A 17,330-nucleotide genomic window follows, 5' to 3' on the forward strand; every position below is an offset into this window, starting at 1 on the left:
GGAGGAAGGGAAGGAGGGGGCCATAACCAGTGGGGGAGGAGGAGGAGGAGGAGGAGGCGGAGCTGGGGCCGGAGGCGGAGGCGACGGCGGTGCAGTGCTGAGACGAGCTGGATCGGGCGACGATCGGACCGTTGCGACGGCCGGCGGTGAGGCGACGAGCTGCGAGCTCGCCATCGCAGCCTCCTCCCTCCTCCTTCCTCCCTCTTCTCCCTCTCCCCTCCCCTCTGGTTTCTCTGTTCGAAGAGAGAGAAAGGCAGAACGAAGAAGAAGAAAAGGAAAAAAAAAAAAAAAAAAAACCCCAAAACGACGTCGTTTTGGGGGGCTGCCGGGTAGGGCTGCCGGGTAGGGCGGCCGAGGATCCGGATTCGTATCCAATAGGCTTTATAAATTTGACTTGTAAAAATATTTATTAAAAGGGGGTGATTAAGAACTCTAATAATAGAGCTTTAATAAGAGCACTAAAGACGTGGTAATCTTATAAAAAAAAAAAAAAAAAACAAAGGTAAAAATATCAAATCACATAGTGGGACTCACAGGTTAGAGGTCTGAAGCATTTTTTTTAGAGTGGTGATTCATCCCACTAATTTTTGGACCACTAATAGCTCTAATGAGCTTAAAAAAAAAAAAAAACAAACTCAAGCCAAAACATCACATCACTTTGGTGGGGGCCATTGTGCCACATCATTAGTGATGTTCTAGAGCTCCCAATTTAGTGCTCTAAAACATTATTCTTTTCTTTATTAAAAAGTCAAAATCAAGACTAGTTTTAAAACATTGGCTCACTTTGGACGGCTAGTAAAAAATTAATTTTTAACCTTTTTATTTAAGTTATTATCCAAAAAATTAATTTTTTTAACTAAAAAAATCAAAAATTAATTTTTTATCAACTTTTAAAACACCACATTGTATAATCTGATATAGTATAAATTGTTAAAAAAATATTTTTTACGCCTGCAGTATGACTTGCTTAAGCAATAAAATGAATGCTTCATCAGGGGTGTAATATGGTAAAATTGGAAGTTTTTTAAATTATAAGCCGAAAAATGCCAAGTAGCCTTGGAGATTTAAACTTGGGAGTGAGGGGTTCTAGAAAGACGTGGCAGGTTGTGATAGGATGAGGTTTGAGTAATGACAATTTCGAAACTCGAGGCCTGCGGTGATCAAGTTTTTAAATTCCAAACACTTCACACACACAGTGAGAGAGAGAGAGAGAGAGAGAATGGGGGAGGTGAAGACGACGAAGGAATCGTCGCACTGGTGGTGGGTGGACAGCGACAACGGCACCAACATCGACACCACCCCAAGACGCTCTCGATGGCTTCGCTCCACCCTTGCAGGTACCGACTGTCTCTATTTATCTGTGGAATTTGAAATTTATTAAACTGTTGTATGTATGTCCTATACTATACCAATTCTTGAATGTCTAGTCTTTAACCTAAAGACTCAATCTTGGTAGTAGTCATGACATTGAAACATAATTTTTAAAATAAACCACAATAATGTAATTGAAATGAATAATGGATGTTTAGCCATTTTTTTTCAAGGAAAAGCTTTTGGATACTAGAACCTTAGGAAAGAAAAAGTTTATAGATGAAGAAATATTGCTCATGTTGAAATTCAAAAAAAAAAAAAAAAAGCAGAGGAAGGCTCATCTTAGTTTGTGTGAAATTGGGAAGATAAGTTAGGTTAATTGATTGACAAATTAATCAAGAGGGTGGCCTAGTGGGTGCAACTTAGGATCTGGGGTTCAGGTTCAACTCTTATTAGATGCTATGAACTCCTTAGTGTCACGTCTAGGACGCTGTTCGATATTTGCTTGATCCATGTGAAGGCCATTTTGCATGGGTCTCAGGATTAGTCGAAGGCCAGTCGAAGGGCCAGGATTAGTCGAAGTGCACGTAAATTGGGCCAGGTCATCAAAAAATTGATTGACTAATTGGTTTATTACTGAGTCTGTCCACATTGTATCACATAATACTTCCTATGTCATAGCAAATTTTTTTTTTTAAATTTGGTGCATGAAGGATAACCCCACAAAGAGGTGGTGGGGCTAAAAAAATTCAATTCTTAGCATTGGCTGAAAATTTAGTAAGGAATAGCAACTATCATCTGCAGTCGAAGTGGTCCTTGGTATGAAGTGAGCAAAGGGTTCAAAAGTTTTCAAACTGTATTTTAGGAAGAACCAATCCATGAGGTGGTCCAGTACTACAATAAGTGGTATCTCTTGGATTGAACACCATTTTTCAATTGAGGGACATGTTACACAGACTCGGGTACAGGGTGTCGGGTGTAGGTATGTATGTGTGTAGGGTCCGATTCATCTAATCTCATGATTAAGGACACAGGGAGAAAGAAATTTTTTCATATTTCTTAGTACACTGATTTTATTTTCTAGCATGAAATGGTTGTTAAAAGAGTGCATGTAACATAAATTGAGGGAAGAGATACACATCTGATTCTGGGTGCCACCACCAACACATTCTTTCATTGTTAAAACGAGGGGTCAATATGAACAAGAGCAATGGGAGAGAATGTGTGGTGGAGGGGACTGCTGATATTGTAAACTGATGGACTAGGAGAGTATGGGGTTTGGGAGATGAATTGGGAGTCTACTGTACCTCATGTTCTCTCTCCATCTTATCTTCTTTGTATTGGTTACTAGAGATGGTAAACAGTTAGTTCTTTGATGTTGTGCTAGGTGGCATAGTGGAGCCACTTGGTAACTGGTACAATGATTAAAGGGTCCCTCAATGTAAAGGGCCTTTGAGTTTCATAGATACCATCCAATTTTCCATATGATTATCTTTTAGGAATGTTTATTATATGTTCTCTATTCATCCAGTTTTAACCTCCTAAAGCTAAAAGTAATCTTTCATAGCCTAATAATTTAGTGGACCTCATTGGAATAGTTAAAAGTAGATATCTTAAGCACAAAAAGTATGTATTTTTTTTTTTGAAAAAAGAAAAACAAAAAGGGCCAAGGTTTCTTTTAATTCTATTTCCTGCATGGGATCCTATAATTAATTCATTGAGATTATTCTTTCAGTGGACCCATGTCCTTACTATGCTTTGTGACATGTATTATTGATTGATTGATGATTGATGTATTACAAGATTGTTGTGTATATTGATATGTGATGTAATTACAAGAGAAATCAACTCTCTCTTTATAGAGAGAAGCAATATACATTGGATTCCAAATGATGGGCATTACCACCGAAAGCAAAAAGAGAAAAGAGAAAGCTATACAATTGGCAATATTATATTAACAGCCCCCCTCAAACTCAAGGAGGATAGGTACTAGCCAACTTGAGTTTGGAGAGAGTAACAAAACAGAAAAATAAGCTGACAATTAAAAATGGGATAGGAGACACTGTATGGTCGTGTCGGACCGTTGTAGCAGACAGTTTACGGGGTCATGTCGGACCGTTGTAGCAGGACAGTTTACGGGGTCATGTCGGACCGTTGTAGAAGAACAGTTTACGGGGTCATGTCGGACCGTTGAAGCAGACACTGTGTGGTCGTGTCAGACCGTTGTAGAAGACAGTTTATGGGGTCATGTCGGACCGATGTAGAAGACAGTTTACGGGGTCATGTCGGACCGATGTAGAAGACAGTTTACGGGGTCATGTCGGACCGTTGTAGCAGGACAGTTTACGGGGTCATGTCGGACCGTTGTAGCATGACAGTTTACGGGGTCATGTCGGACCGTTGTAGCAGACAGTTTACGAGGTCATGTCGGACCGATGTAGCAGCTGACCGGAATCAATGTCGGGACAGTTTATGGGGTCATGTCGGACCGATGTAGAAGCTGACCGGAATCAATGTCGGGACAGTTTATGGGGTCATGTCGGACCGATATAGAAGACAGTTTATGGGGTCATGTCGGACCGTTGTAACAGCTTGTGGTGGTGCACCAAGGGGGCGACTTAGGGAGTGCGCCATGGGGTGACTTGAACATGATACTGTGTATAACCCCCCCTCAAACTCAAATAGGTGTGAAGATAGAAACCTATTTGAGGTTGAAACAAAGGGATTGATAAAGCTGACCGGTGTAGAAGACACTGTATGAGTGTGTATATAGGCTGCCCAAAAAATATACATGGATGTAGATATCGAGCCCTCAAAAGTCGTGCCCTCAAAAGGTGTGCCCGCACCCTCAAAAGGCGTGCCATCAAAAGGCGTGCCCGAATGCATCAAAAGGCGTGCCATGAAAAGGCGTACCAGTTTGTCGGCGAGAAGAGGCGCGCGATGCGCGTGGCTGCCTCGGCTATTTAACCAAGACAGAGCCTGAGGCCGAGGCAGAAGCAAACAATTGGCGAAAATCCTCTGAAAAACTCTTCGTTTTGCTGAGAAGGTTTTGCTGAGAAGAGACTCTGTAACACTCTCTATAACACTCTGTTGCCCAGAAAAAAAATGGCTTCGTCTTCCCGCGGGCTGCTTACCCTCTTTCCCGACCTCAACGAGTCCACAGGAGAGAGAACTGGGGCGGTGGCCAGTGAACCTCAACCAAACACCGCTGGGTTTGCTCCTCTGAACTTTCCGATGCGGTCTGTGGAGCAAAAAATGGCGGTGCAGTCGGATGTGGAGGCCAATCAGTATACTCTGAAGGCATGTGTGGAAAGCATGACGGCGGTCACAAATTTGTCGAACCGGCTGCAGAGTAGGACAAATGAGGTGCAGCATGTAAACTCCCAGCTGGCTCTGCTCCAACGCATGTATAAGGATGCGCGAGCAGAGATAAGCGTGCTAAGGGCAGAAAACAAGGAGCTGAAGCGGAAGGCCACCGTGATGTTCCGATTTGGAGGGCCGCCATATGCTGCAGTGGAGGAGCAGGGAGTAGTGATCGTGCCCAGTGGAGTGGGAAACACGGAGGCAGCACCGTCAAGGGCCGCCCAGGACGGAGGCAAAAAGAAGAGACCGGCGGCAGAGTAGCGGAAGTGAGGTCGGTGGGTGGCCGGCTGCAGAAAAGAAAACAAAGCTTTTGGTGTGGCGTTTTTTTTTTTTTTTTTTTTTTTTTTGGTTTTTTTTTTTTTTTTTTTGTGTGTGGTGTAAAAGTGGGATCGGGGTGGATCCCGGAGATGAATAAAAAATGGGTTGTTGTGCAAAGTTGTAAATTGTTTGTTTGTTTGTTTTTTTTTTTTTTTTTTTTTGTTTTGTTAATAAAATATATAAATTATCGGGGGAAGGAAAACGAGAAAGAAGATTGGTTTAAAAAATAAAAAGAAGTATGAGTTGGTGCAAAAAAGTGGGGGATGATGGGGTAAAATAAAAGAAAAGAAAATGATGGTGGGGTGCAAACTTTCGGTGGCTTTGTAAAAGATGGAGTAAAAACAAATATAAAAAAAAAAGAAAAGAAAGTGGAGAGGAACAGGAGTGCATGGATGATGTGATATAATAATAATAGTAATAAAAAAATAAAAAAGTTAGACCGATTCTCCAAAAACCCTTTTCTCAATCACACCTTCTCTTCCGATTTCACCAACTGGGTCACCCAAAGCAACACTCCTCTAAATCTGGGTAGTCCCAAAAATCCTCAAGTTTGCTGATATGCTCTCCCTCTCTGTGAGATCTGTGAGGTACACTCGTGGATGCTTTATTTTTCCTAGAGCTCAGCCTTTCCCTCATCGCAACTTCTCGGAAGAGGTAGCTGTCCTTGACAATTATTTTGGCAAGCTTGGTTCGGGCAGCAAGGCTTATGTGATGGGTAGTGATGATAAATCACAGAAATGGAAGCTCTGCTGCGGCGATGACTGATGTCTCTGGTATTAGGATGATTTTTCCTGATTCTGAGATATGTGACTTTGAATTTGATCCTTGTGGGTACTCCATGAATGCTATTGAAGGGGCTGCAATTTCTACTATTCATGTCACACTGGAAGATGGGTTCAGCTACGCTAGCTTTGAAGCAGTGGGATATGATTTCTGATTTTTGAATTTGAATCACCTGCTCGAGAGGATCTTGGCTTGCTTCAAGCCAACTGAGTTCTCCATTGCTATACATTCTGATGTTGTCGGTAATGATCTTGGTTCCGATATCAGTCTTGATGTGAATGGATATTTCTGCGGAGAACACGGCGTCACAGCCGAGGGGAGTGACTGGGCTCTGAATCGTCGGCGAGGACGAGTTACGGAGAGAGGTGAGTCCGAGCTTGATCTCGAGCTTCCTCATGGTGTGCCTCCTCTCCTGGAGCTTGAAGGGTGACCGGCGAATGCCGGTGGCGTCGATTGGGTTGTAGGGTCTGAGAATAGCAGTGTTGCAGAGAATGAAACAACTGGAGAGGAGGAGGAGGAGGAAGAAGAGAGCGAGAGAGGAGTAGAAAATTTGGGTTTGTCCGGCGGACGGCCAAGGCGAGGCTGCCGCCCGCCGGTAAAGTGGAATTACTAAATTCTTAACCTGGCTCTGATACCATGTAAAAAAATAAATGTATTATTGATTGATTGATGATTGATGTATTACAAGATTGTTGTGTATATTGATATGTGATGTAATTACAAGAGAAATCAACTCTCTCTTTATAGAGAGAAGCAATATACATTGGATTCCAAATGATGGGCATTACCACCGAAAGCAAAAAGAGAAAAGAGAAAGCTATACAATTGGCAATATTATATTAACAGGGAGTCTACTGTACCTCATGTTCTCTCTCCATCTTATCTTCTTTGTATTGGTTACTAGAGATGGTAAACAGTTAGTTCTTTGATGTTGTGCTAGGTGGCATAGTGGAGCCACTTGGTAACTGGTACAATGATTAAAGGGTCCCTCAATGTAAAGGGCCTTTGAGTTTCATAGATACCATCCAATTTTCCATATGATTATCTTTTAGGAATGTTTATTATATGTTCTCTATTCATCCAGTTTTAACCTCCTAAAGCTAAAAGTAATCTTTCATAGCCTAATAATTTAGTGGACCTCATTGGAATAGTTAAAAGTAGATATCTTAAGCACAAAAAGTATGTATTTTTTTTTTTGAAAAAAGAAAAACAAAAAGGGCCAAGGTTTCTTTTAATTCTATTTCCTGCATGGGATCCTATAATTAATTCATTGAGATTATTCTTTCAGTGGACCCATGTCCTTACTATGCTTTGTGACATGAGAATTTATAGATTGACCTATTGCAAATTGGCAATGACAATAAAAAAGTTAATCAATAGCCTGAACTCTGGGGGGACCCTAAAAGATGTATGTGGTGAACTCAAAAATTTTAGTTAGCCCTGCAGTGTTCAAATTTCAAACTAAAAATACCCATTCTCTGAATTTGTATTTCTGTTCGTTTTACCTCACACTACGAGAAATTTTCAGGGATTAATTAATTTACTTCTAATAGTAGTATTATGGATTTTCTGTATTGATACTACACAGAGCTAGATGAGAAGACCAAGGCTATGCTAAGGATAATTGAGGAAGATGCAGATTCCTTTGCCCAACGTGCAGAGATGTATTACAAGAAGCGGCCAGAGCTCATTAGCATGGTTGAGGATTTTTATCGGGCTCATCGTTTATTAGCAGAGAGATATGATCAAGCCAAGTCTGATACTGGATTTCGTCTCATTACACCATGGGCATCCCCATTGTCTTCCAAATATCGACAAGAGAAGTCGATGACCTGCACTGATAAATCCTATGATAGCTACTCTGCGATTGATGACCCCGTAGAATCTGGTGAGTCTGAGGTTGATGACCCTGTAGAATCTGGTGAGTCTGAGGTTGATGACCCTGAAGAAGAAAAATATCAAATTGACAAAGAAATGGAGAAAGACGAAGTTTCAAGCGAGGTCGTCAATGATGAGGTTATGAAGCTTAGGCAAGAAATTAAGAGACTCAAAGAGGAGAACAAGTCTGAGGTAGATGACCCCGAAGAAGAAAAATATCAAACTGACAAAGAAATAGAGGAAGAAGAAGTTTCAAGCAAGGTTGTCAATGATGAGGTTGTGAAGCTTAGGGAAGAAATTGAGAGACTTGAAGAGGAGAACAAGATTCAAAAGGAACAACTAGCGGAGAAAGATGAAGAGAAAAGAGAGGTCATAAGACAGCTCAGTCTAGCCACGGACGCGCTTAAGGATGAGAATATGAATCTAAGGAAGTTTATTGCCAAAGAATCCCCCAAGAAACAGAGCCTCTCTGAGTTCGATAAATTGAAGGGAATGTTTCTGGGGAAGTTCTTCAATAAGTCTCCAAAATCACGAGGTTAGGATGTCTGTTGCTCCCTTTATGTAGGTGACATGTTAGCAAACTAACCGATAGAACATGGTTCATCAGTACATGTATATGATTAAACTTAGTAATTTACTCTTTAGTAATTTTCTTTCAATTCTGATATGCCTTATTTTAGTCTTCCTTTTAACGGGAATTTTATAGTGGAAGAAGAAAATCATAACATAAAACTGATAAATCAAATGAACATACAATCAACTCTTCCAGGCTAAAAAAAGCAGTTTATTTTTCTTGAGACATACCATATATTACTAGTTAGGACAATGATACACACCTCGAATCATAAGATTAACATACTAACGAAAAATAAACAGATCAATTAATAAATCTACAAATAGGGAGAGAGAAAGTGGAACCATACAATAATTGGAGCTGCATTAACCAGAATGTCTCACATCCCATAAAGCTGCATTAACCAAAACGCCGTAAAACCAAGAAACATGACTGATCTGATAGATTGGGACAAGGCTAGAACAATTGAGGAGGAAGATAGGGAAGGCCCGGGATCTGGTAAAGACACGGATGGGAATCTGTCCATGGTTGGCTCTGGAGCGAGTGTTTGGTCGGGATTGGGAGGGCTTGGGCTGGAAGGAATGGTTGGGATTGAGGATTCAGAGGGAGAAGGTGCAGCAGCAGCAGGGGAAGGAAAGAGTGGAGTGATGTCTGGAGATAAGGTTGGAGAAAATGAGGTTGGAAGAAATGAAGGTGCAGCTGAAATGGTAGAGGTTGGGAAGCTTAACTGAGAGTGAGATGAAGTGCAGCCCATCCACATGAGAACTACTATAACCATGACCAACTGCGACCATGTGGAAGCCATTAAATGATAGTGAAATGAATGCTCTCTTTTAGTAAAGCAACTGTAATAAATGTGTTTGGAGACAAGGGAAAATTGAGAAATGAAGGCAAATGAGAGTAAGTAGTGATGATTGAAGCTTAAGAGGGGATGGTTAGTTATGGAAGGAGCCCATCTTGACTCTTATCCAACTGACGAAAGTTAGTCAAGTCGGATTCACTCACTTATGCTGTGTTTGGTTGCGAGATTTGAGAAGGAATTTGAAAAGAAAAATGAAAAAGATAGGTGCAATTTGAATAAAATATATTTATATTTCACCTAATTTTACACACTTTTTCCCTTTTCTTTTCCAAATCTCTCTCCCAATTCCCCAACCAAACACAACGTTATTACCAGTGTTCTTACTGATTTGGAAGTACTACATCAACCTGCTAAGTTGATACTATGAGAATACTGAATGATGAGTGGTGGATGGAGAGATAAATATTGGGGGGATGGGTTGGGATGATACAGGTTGGCAATGGCATGGTTGTGCAAAGGGACAAGATTGCTGTTTGATATTTTATTTGTTGAGGAAACAGAAGAACAGGAGGTGTGTTTCTCTTCTGTTTCCTAGAGTTGTTTTGCTGGTGGACTTTTTTATGTTCAGTATATTTGCCCGTGAAATCTTTTTTGTTTTGAGGTGCGAATTTATCTCCAGTGTAGGACATGTGCACCTTCATCCCATTACTGTAGGGCTGATGTAAGCACATGGTGAACTTTTTCTATTTTAATAATTTTGATTTTTTAAAAAATTTGTTTGGAGAAGAGTATATTACGAGATCTTTACTTTAGTTGATGTTGTAACACCTCATCAAAGTCTTAATCAACTGTTTATAATTATCATATTATTACAAGTTTTAAAACTTTTCTTAATTTTTTCTAAATTTAAACAAAAATTCAATGAAATAGAAATCAATTTTTCGTCCATGAAATTAAGAGGATTTGGATCCATTTTGTCCCTAACTTTAGTGGAAGTAGGGTTGAGAAAAATGACAAAAAAAGAAAAATAAAAAGGCAATGGGTTATCAAAGCAAATTAGTAATGGAGGTGGTTTGAAAATTAACTCTAAGCAACTAATTGTGGTGGGTATTTTTCATCCTGTGAATGTCGATATTTATTTCTTAATCAAAGAACAAAAACTTTAAGTTTTGTTTTCCTTCTAAATCAAGTATTTAAATGAGTAGGTTTAGTCTTCCATCTAGGTGGATAATGATATGAGGTTGTATTTTTTTAATTATGTTTTATTTATTATGTAATATATCATTACTACGGGGTGTTGTGGGAATTAAAAAAGTTTACTTTTTGACTTTTTAGTTTTTTTACACAAAAAAGTTATAAAAAAAAATACAAAAAGTCAATTTTTTAAACACAAAAAAAGTCAAAAAGTCAATTTTTTACCAACTTCTCAAAATACCACTACATTGATAACATATATAAATAGTGAAATTTATTACAAAAATAATATAATTATGGTAGATGATAAATAAAATATTGTTAGAAAAAATGATGAAATTAAATTAATTCTTTAAATGTGAAATTTTTGGTTTTTTTTTTTGTTTTTATAAAAAAAAAAAAAAAAAAAAACTCACTTCATATAAAAAAAATTTAAGAAACGAGCTGCCTATCAACTAACTCTAAAGCGTTTTTGAGTCCGATCCACATCGGCAAGTATTTAGAATCAGGTTGGCCACGAGGGCCCAAATTAGCTCATCTTGATCCATCCCGATTCTTCAAGATCTTGATGGGCCTCTATTTGTCAGCTTCGGCTATTTAGCCCACTCAATTCAACCCTATCCAGTTCTTGTTTTAGTATCGCTTTTATTATTTTTTTTGTTTTTGTTTTACTTTCTGATTTTTTTTTTTTCAAAATTAGTTTTGTTTTCGAAAAACAACTCACTTTTAAAAAAAAAACAAAAATATTATTTTTGAATTTTCTAAATCTTTTTTCATACAATAATGAAAAAATATATTTAAAAAAATGATGGTGTTTTCAAAATTTTTAGGTATTTATATGACACGACTTGATAATACGAATATTAAACATGTCGAGTTAGTATCAAATCTGCATAACACGAAATTGACACAGATAACCCGTATAATGAAAAATTAATACTTTTTTAATATTATTTCCATTACAGAGTATCATAACATTTTTTAATCTCTTACGTAATTACATCCAATTTATTAAAAAGTATATAAAATATGATTTTAAATTTAATATAAGTGTTTCTTTTGCTTTTAATTGAATTTAATGTATTTATCTATTTTTTTGAGTTAATCTAGTAACAATATAATAATAAAATATAATTTTTATAAATTAAGAAAATAAAATTAAGTTGGAATCAAATATTTTTATAAATAATTTCATTTAATAGAGATTAGTTTCATCAAATTTAACTTTTGAAAAAAAAATTCAATATATTTGAATATTTTTTGTTAATAGTGAAATTTTTTGACATAATATATTAACACGATATGAATCAGACACAAATCGAAAATGACACATGACACAAAATAATAAATGGGCCAAGCTAGTGTTGAGGTAATTCTAATATAGTAATATGAATCCGAAAGGACACAACAAAAATACGGGGGATTGTATTTACATCCAAAAAATCATTAAGTACTCTCAATTTCTAAGTATACCATGTTTAATTATTTAAAATTTTATTTTACTCTCATTACACCCTATTATTTTTCCCAAATCACCCTCGAGGTAAATTCAAATAATAAATAATAAACAAACTAAAAAAAACTAAATTATTTCAAATCTTTTTAATACAGAAAATAATTCTCAAATATAAAAAAAATCAAACTTATAAGCACATAAGCATTATAAATATAGAAAAAATCAAAATTTTGCATGAGTATTATAAAACTTTTCAATATAGAAAAAAACTTTTACATTATAAATTATTCACAAAAATGCTCGTGAAAAAGTAAAAATCAAACTTATAAGCTATCAGCACTAACAACAAAGAGTAGTTCTCAAATAATGTACTATTTAAATGACAAAATAAGAACAACTCCAATAATATGTTATTGTTAATTTAATTATTGGGCTCTTTAATTTTGTCAAAAAAATGATATAAAAAATAATTGGTGGTGCTCTACAAAAATTCTGAAACCTCTTTATATGAATACTTACCTCATTTTTGATGGGTTGCTTCAAAAACTATTTTGGTTATTACTCTCATCCATTATTTGATTTTGTTCAAACTTTCCTCTAGGGGTTTAAGGTTTCAAAATAATAAAAAAATGATGATGTTGATGATGATGGTGAGTTTGATAGGGTGGATTGTAGTTTTGGAGGGAGGAAGAAGAAGAAGAAGAAGAAATAACTTAATATCTTGGGGAAGAAAATATAGAGATTTGAATATGAATAACTGATTAGAGTGTACCATGAGAAAAAAAAAATATTTTGAGATTTAATATGTCTTGTCTTTATTAGTAAATTCATATTATAATATATTATGAATTAAAATTTATAAATTTAAATTGAACATACCGAGGCATATTTTAAGTTCAAATAGAATTTCCCATAAATAAAATCTAACATGACACGATGCAAAAACATACTTTTTCTCTCTTTATAATGAGAGCTTCTCTCTCTAAAATGAGAGTTTTTCCTCTTGTCCGAGAGTTTGTTTCCCAATGTGTTGTTTGTCTCTCTCCCTCTCTCTTTTCTTCGTTCCTCTTTGCTTTCTTCCTACCCCTGTTTTGTGTGATTCGAGCTTCTCTTTTGGATTGGGTGGTTTGCTTTACAGATGGAAACTTTTGATCTCACTGAAGGTTGTGATGAATGTGAGGCTGTTTCGGGGCTATGTTTGGTGGGGAAGATTCTCACCCCTAAAACCCTTAACAGGACAATCGTCTCCAATATTTTCCAAAATGTGTGGAAGCCGCGCTCACAGTTGGAGATCTCACCATGGGGTGATAACGTGTACCTGTTTCAATTTTCTAAGAGTGAGGATCGGTGCAAGATGTTAGATGAAACCCCTTGGTCGGTCATAGGGAATCTTTTGGTTCTTTAACTTTCCATCTTGGGATGGCTGTCTCTAACTTTGAGTTCCGCTGGTGCTCTTTTTGGGTACAAGTTCATGGCCTCTCTCTGGATAAAATGTCTAAAAAGCATGGGGAAACCATTGGGAATCGTCTAGGTAAGCTGATTGCAGTTGAGGCCCTTTCGGATGGGCTCTTCTTGGGTAGGAGTTTCTTATGGATTCGAGTGGAGATAGACGTTACCAAGCCTTTGTTGCAAGGTTTTATCCTTCATCGACGCAGTCAGTCTGGGGAAACCTTGGCAGATGTTCGCGTCTTGTATAAGTATAAAAAGCTTTCTGAATTTTGCTATGACCGTGGTTGGATAAGGCACGATAATACCTCTTGTAAGTTCACTTCTAGAGTCGATGGTGCTAATTCAGGGTATGGCCTTGATATGCGGACTAGTATGGTCAAGCACATTGGGGCTCCCCATGGTAGTTACCGGCAACCGCCTGTTAAAGACTCAAATGCTAATTCTTTAGTGCGTCGCTCAACGGCGAGTCCATCTTCGGCGTACCACATTGAAGCAGGTGGTGGACGCAGGGACTGTGCTCCTGTACCAGTCACGGGCGTGCCTGTACGAGGTGAGCGTGAGGCATAGGGTATTTTGTCTTGTATGCCAACTCAAGATTTTCCTCTACCACAGGATACTACTTGTCTGCCTAAATCCGATGGTATGCAGGTTATAATTACTTTATCTGAGAGTGGACTAGCCTAAGAGGTTAGCCCAGGAACTAGGCTTGTATCAAATGTTTTAAGCTTTATTGGGCCAACTCTGGTTGGGCTTTCTGTGATAACCTGTGGTCCAATCCCTGGGTCTGGTCTTCAATTGGGCCCCACCACTCTTGTTTCCAACGTTGGTTCACTAGGGGCTACTAAGTCCTCAAAGCCTAGTTATTTTGTTACCAAACTAATAAATAGTCCACCTTCATTGGGTGCCCACTCTTCACCCAGCCACTCCACCTCTCTTAAATTGATGGATCGGGGGCTGAGGCTGCTAGTGTGTAGCCCAACTCGAGGTGAATCTCACAGCACTGGACTGGACCTTTTTCTTTTCCGTGACTTCATGGACTTCTCCCTCAAGAGGAAAGCTTTGCCCGAGGATCCTTTTGCAGTTTGTCTTGCTAAATTGTTGAAATGGGAAGGTCCCGAAGCTTCAACACCAAAGGTAGGTCTACAGTTCTCTTTGGGTGTTACCTCTCGGATTGTGGGTAAGGAAAATATGGTCAAGTCTGGGCGCAAGGTTGGGCGGCATAAAAAGGCTCAATTATTTGATGTTGCAGTGGACAGTGTTGAGATTGATAAGGGTGTGTTCTTGGATGGGTTTATTTCGGTAACTCCTTTTATCTCTGGCATTGATGATTGTTGTTCACAAGTTTTAAGTACTTATCTTAGTACTGGTGATGATGCTTTAACTACAGAGGGTTTGGCTAGCCCTATCTAGTCATTCACCCCATGTTGATGATCAGCTGGAGCTGTCAGGAGTTGGGGCGTCCCCTGACAGTCCAGATCTTATGAGGGTTATGTATAACCCGTTGCCCTGCTATGGTTTTCTTGATGGAAACCAAAAATAAAGCTACGAAGATTGATAATATTCGACGGAGACTTCAATTCTCCCACGAGTGTTATGTTGATCCTATTGGTCTTTCTGGTGGACTGGCTCTGTGGTGGACCGATAAGGTTCGGTTGGAAGTTCGTTCTAAAACTAAGAATATTAGTCGATGTGTTCTCTCTGGCAGTGGGAATCCACCTTGGGTTACAACATTTGCTTATGCTCCGCCTCAATCTCCAGCGAGGAAGGAGTTGTGGAAACTCCTTATTCAAATGGCGCGCGAGAATCAGTACCCTTGGCTCATGCTGGGGGATCTAAACCAAGTGGCCTCAATTTGGGAGAAACAAAGCGAAAATCCATGCAGTAGATCACAGCTAGCAGATTTCCAGGAGATGATATTCAGGTGTGATTTGGAATTTAAAGGCAATGTTTATACTTGGTCCAATAATCAGGTTGGTGTGGCTAATGCTCAGAAAGATATCGTGGTCTAGCTACAATGGACTAGTGGAATCTGTACCCCTTTGCTCAAGTATCTCATGACGTTTGTATTGGTTCAGACCATTGCCCCTTGATTTTGAATTGTTATGTGCACTCTAAAGAATCCCTAAGCTTTTTAAATTTGAATCTATGTGGGTGACTCACTCTGGGTGCGCCCACACAATTCAATCTGCATGGCAACGCCCGCACTCGGGGTCTGTGATGTTTCAATTGGTGTAAAGAATGAAAAGTTGTAAACGGGACCTCCAAGCGTGAAGTAGAATGGAGTTTGGTAACAATAAAATTTTGGTGGAGTCTTTGCGACATCAACTTTTTGTCCTTCAAGGGCAACCAGTGTTAGTCTCTAACTCGCATAATCAAGCCAAGGTTAAGTCGGAGATGGAATCTGTGTTACTCCGTGAAGAAATGTATCTCCATCAAAGGTCTAGGATTAACTAGCTTCAATTTGGTGACAAAAACTCTAGGTTTTTTCATGTTACACTCAATTAGAGGCGGCAACGGAACCAATTGGTTAAACTACAAATGGAGGATGGGGTATGGTTGAATACTGATGATGAGATTGACCACTATTTGTGTTACTTTCGCATCCTTTTCGACAGTAAGGTACCCAACCGCATAAAGGAAGTCGTGGATGTGCTGGACTTTGTGATTACTGATGCCATGAATTCCTGTTTGATCCGGGAGGTCTCTATTTGGAAATCAAGGCTGCTGCTTTCCAGCTTGGATCCTTGAAGGCTACTAGCCCCGATGGTTTCCCAGGCTATTTCTATCACCAATTTTGGGATGTGGTCGGTGGTGTTGTTTGTGAAGCGGTGAAAAGCTTTTTTAGAAATGGGTTCTTGCTTAAGGAAATGAACCACACAAACCTGGTCCTTATTCCTAAAGTTCCTACCTCGGAGAAACTTTCACAGTTTCGGCCCATTAGTCTCTGCAACTTTCCTGTCAAAATTATCACCAAGATTCTGACTAACAGACTCAAAGAAGTCCTCGGTGTTATCATTTTCGCACAACAATCTGCTTTTGTGCCTGGGCGGCTTATTTAAGATAATATTATTGTTGCTCACAAGGATTTCCATGCTTTGAAACTTCGCAAGAGCCAGGTGGCTGACTTGGCTTTGAAGTTGGATTTTAATAAAGCATATGATACGATGTAGTGGGGATTTCTTCGTGTTGTGTTGGTTAAACTTGGATTCGGTCCTACTTGGGTCAATTGGGTGATGGAATGCGCCACTACGGTGTCCTTTTCAATTTTTGTAAATGGGGCTAGGTGGACCAGTTTCAAGCCATCACGGGGTGTTCGTTAAGGGGACCCTTTGTTACTATATCAATTTTTCCTTATGATTGAATTTTTGTCTCAGTTAATTGACAAAGGTGTCTTCGAGCATCGTTTATCTGGACTCCAAATTTGGCGCACTTGCCCTATCTTGTCCCATCTTTTTTTTGCCGATGATGCCATTCTCTTTTTTAAAGCAGATGTGGGGCAATGTAGGGAATTCCTTAATATTTTGAAGTTGTATGGGGATGCATCAGGCCAAACAATCAACGCTCACAAATCGGGTGTTCAGTTTTCCGCCAATACAACTGTTATTTCCCAACACCAACTCTGTGGGGGGTTTTGGGCATCTCTCTTGTTAAACATGATGCTAAATATCTGGGTCTTCCATCTTGCTGGGGCAGGTCCAAATTTGAGGCTTATGCTTATTTATGTGAAAGGGTGCTCTCGAAGCTTAGTGGTTGGAAAGCAAAGTTTTTATCTCAAGCGGGTAAAGAGACCCTCATCAAAGCAGTTGTCTAATCCATTCCCATTTATGTTATGGCCTGCTTTTTATTTCCCAAGAAATTGTGTGATAAACTTAACTCCTATATCCACAACTTTTGGTGGAAAGGAGATTCGGGAGGTGGTGGTGTTCATTGGGCTAGTTGGGAGAAACTGACCCTTCCTAAAACCAAAGGTGGTCTTGGCTTTCGGGATTTTACTGCCTTCAACAAAGCCTTGTTTGCGCGTCAAGGATGGAGACTCTTAAATTATCCGTATTCCTTTTTTGTTCAATTCATTAAGGGTATTTATTACCCCAATTTGGATTTTCTTCATGCGTCACGTGGTGCTCGCGCATCATGGGCTTGGTCTAGCATTATTCAAGGCTGTGAGATACTGTGTTGGGTTACAGTGGCAGGTGTTTAACGGT

General features: G+C 38.9%; 1 protein-coding gene and 1 pseudogene across 1 annotated transcript; both read left to right on the top strand.

Annotated features, from left to right (window-relative positions):
• The first annotated feature begins 378 nt into the window (after positions 1-378).
• On the top strand, positions 379-8,312 carry LOC114292049 (uncharacterized). Its single transcript, XM_028235954.2, has 2 exons — positions 379-1,337; positions 7,364-8,312. Exons 1-2 carry the CDS (start codon positions 1,220-1,222, stop codon positions 8,191-8,193), a joined length of 948 nt encoding a protein of 315 aa, XP_028091755.2. The 5' UTR covers positions 379-1,219; the 3' UTR covers positions 8,194-8,312.
• Positions 2,665-6,475, top strand: LOC145807857 (S-adenosylmethionine decarboxylase proenzyme-like; annotated as a pseudogene).
• Positions 8,313-17,330: the final 9,018 nt, after the last annotated feature.

Source organism: Camellia sinensis, chromosome 14 (assembly GCF_055761805.1).
Source record: "Camellia sinensis isolate YWXY chromosome 14, ASM5576180v1, whole genome shotgun sequence".
Taxonomy (NCBI): domain Eukaryota; kingdom Viridiplantae; phylum Streptophyta; class Magnoliopsida; order Ericales; family Theaceae; genus Camellia; species Camellia sinensis.

Coding starts and splice junctions, on each gene's coding strand:
- LOC114292049 (XM_028235954.2), top strand. CDS start 1,220: ATGGGGGAGGTGAAGACGACGAAGGAATCGTCGCACTGGTGGTGGGTG. Junction 1,338..7,363: donor GCTTCGCTCCACCCTTGCAG/GTACCGACTGTC, acceptor GATACTACACAG/AGCTAGATGAGAAGACCAAG.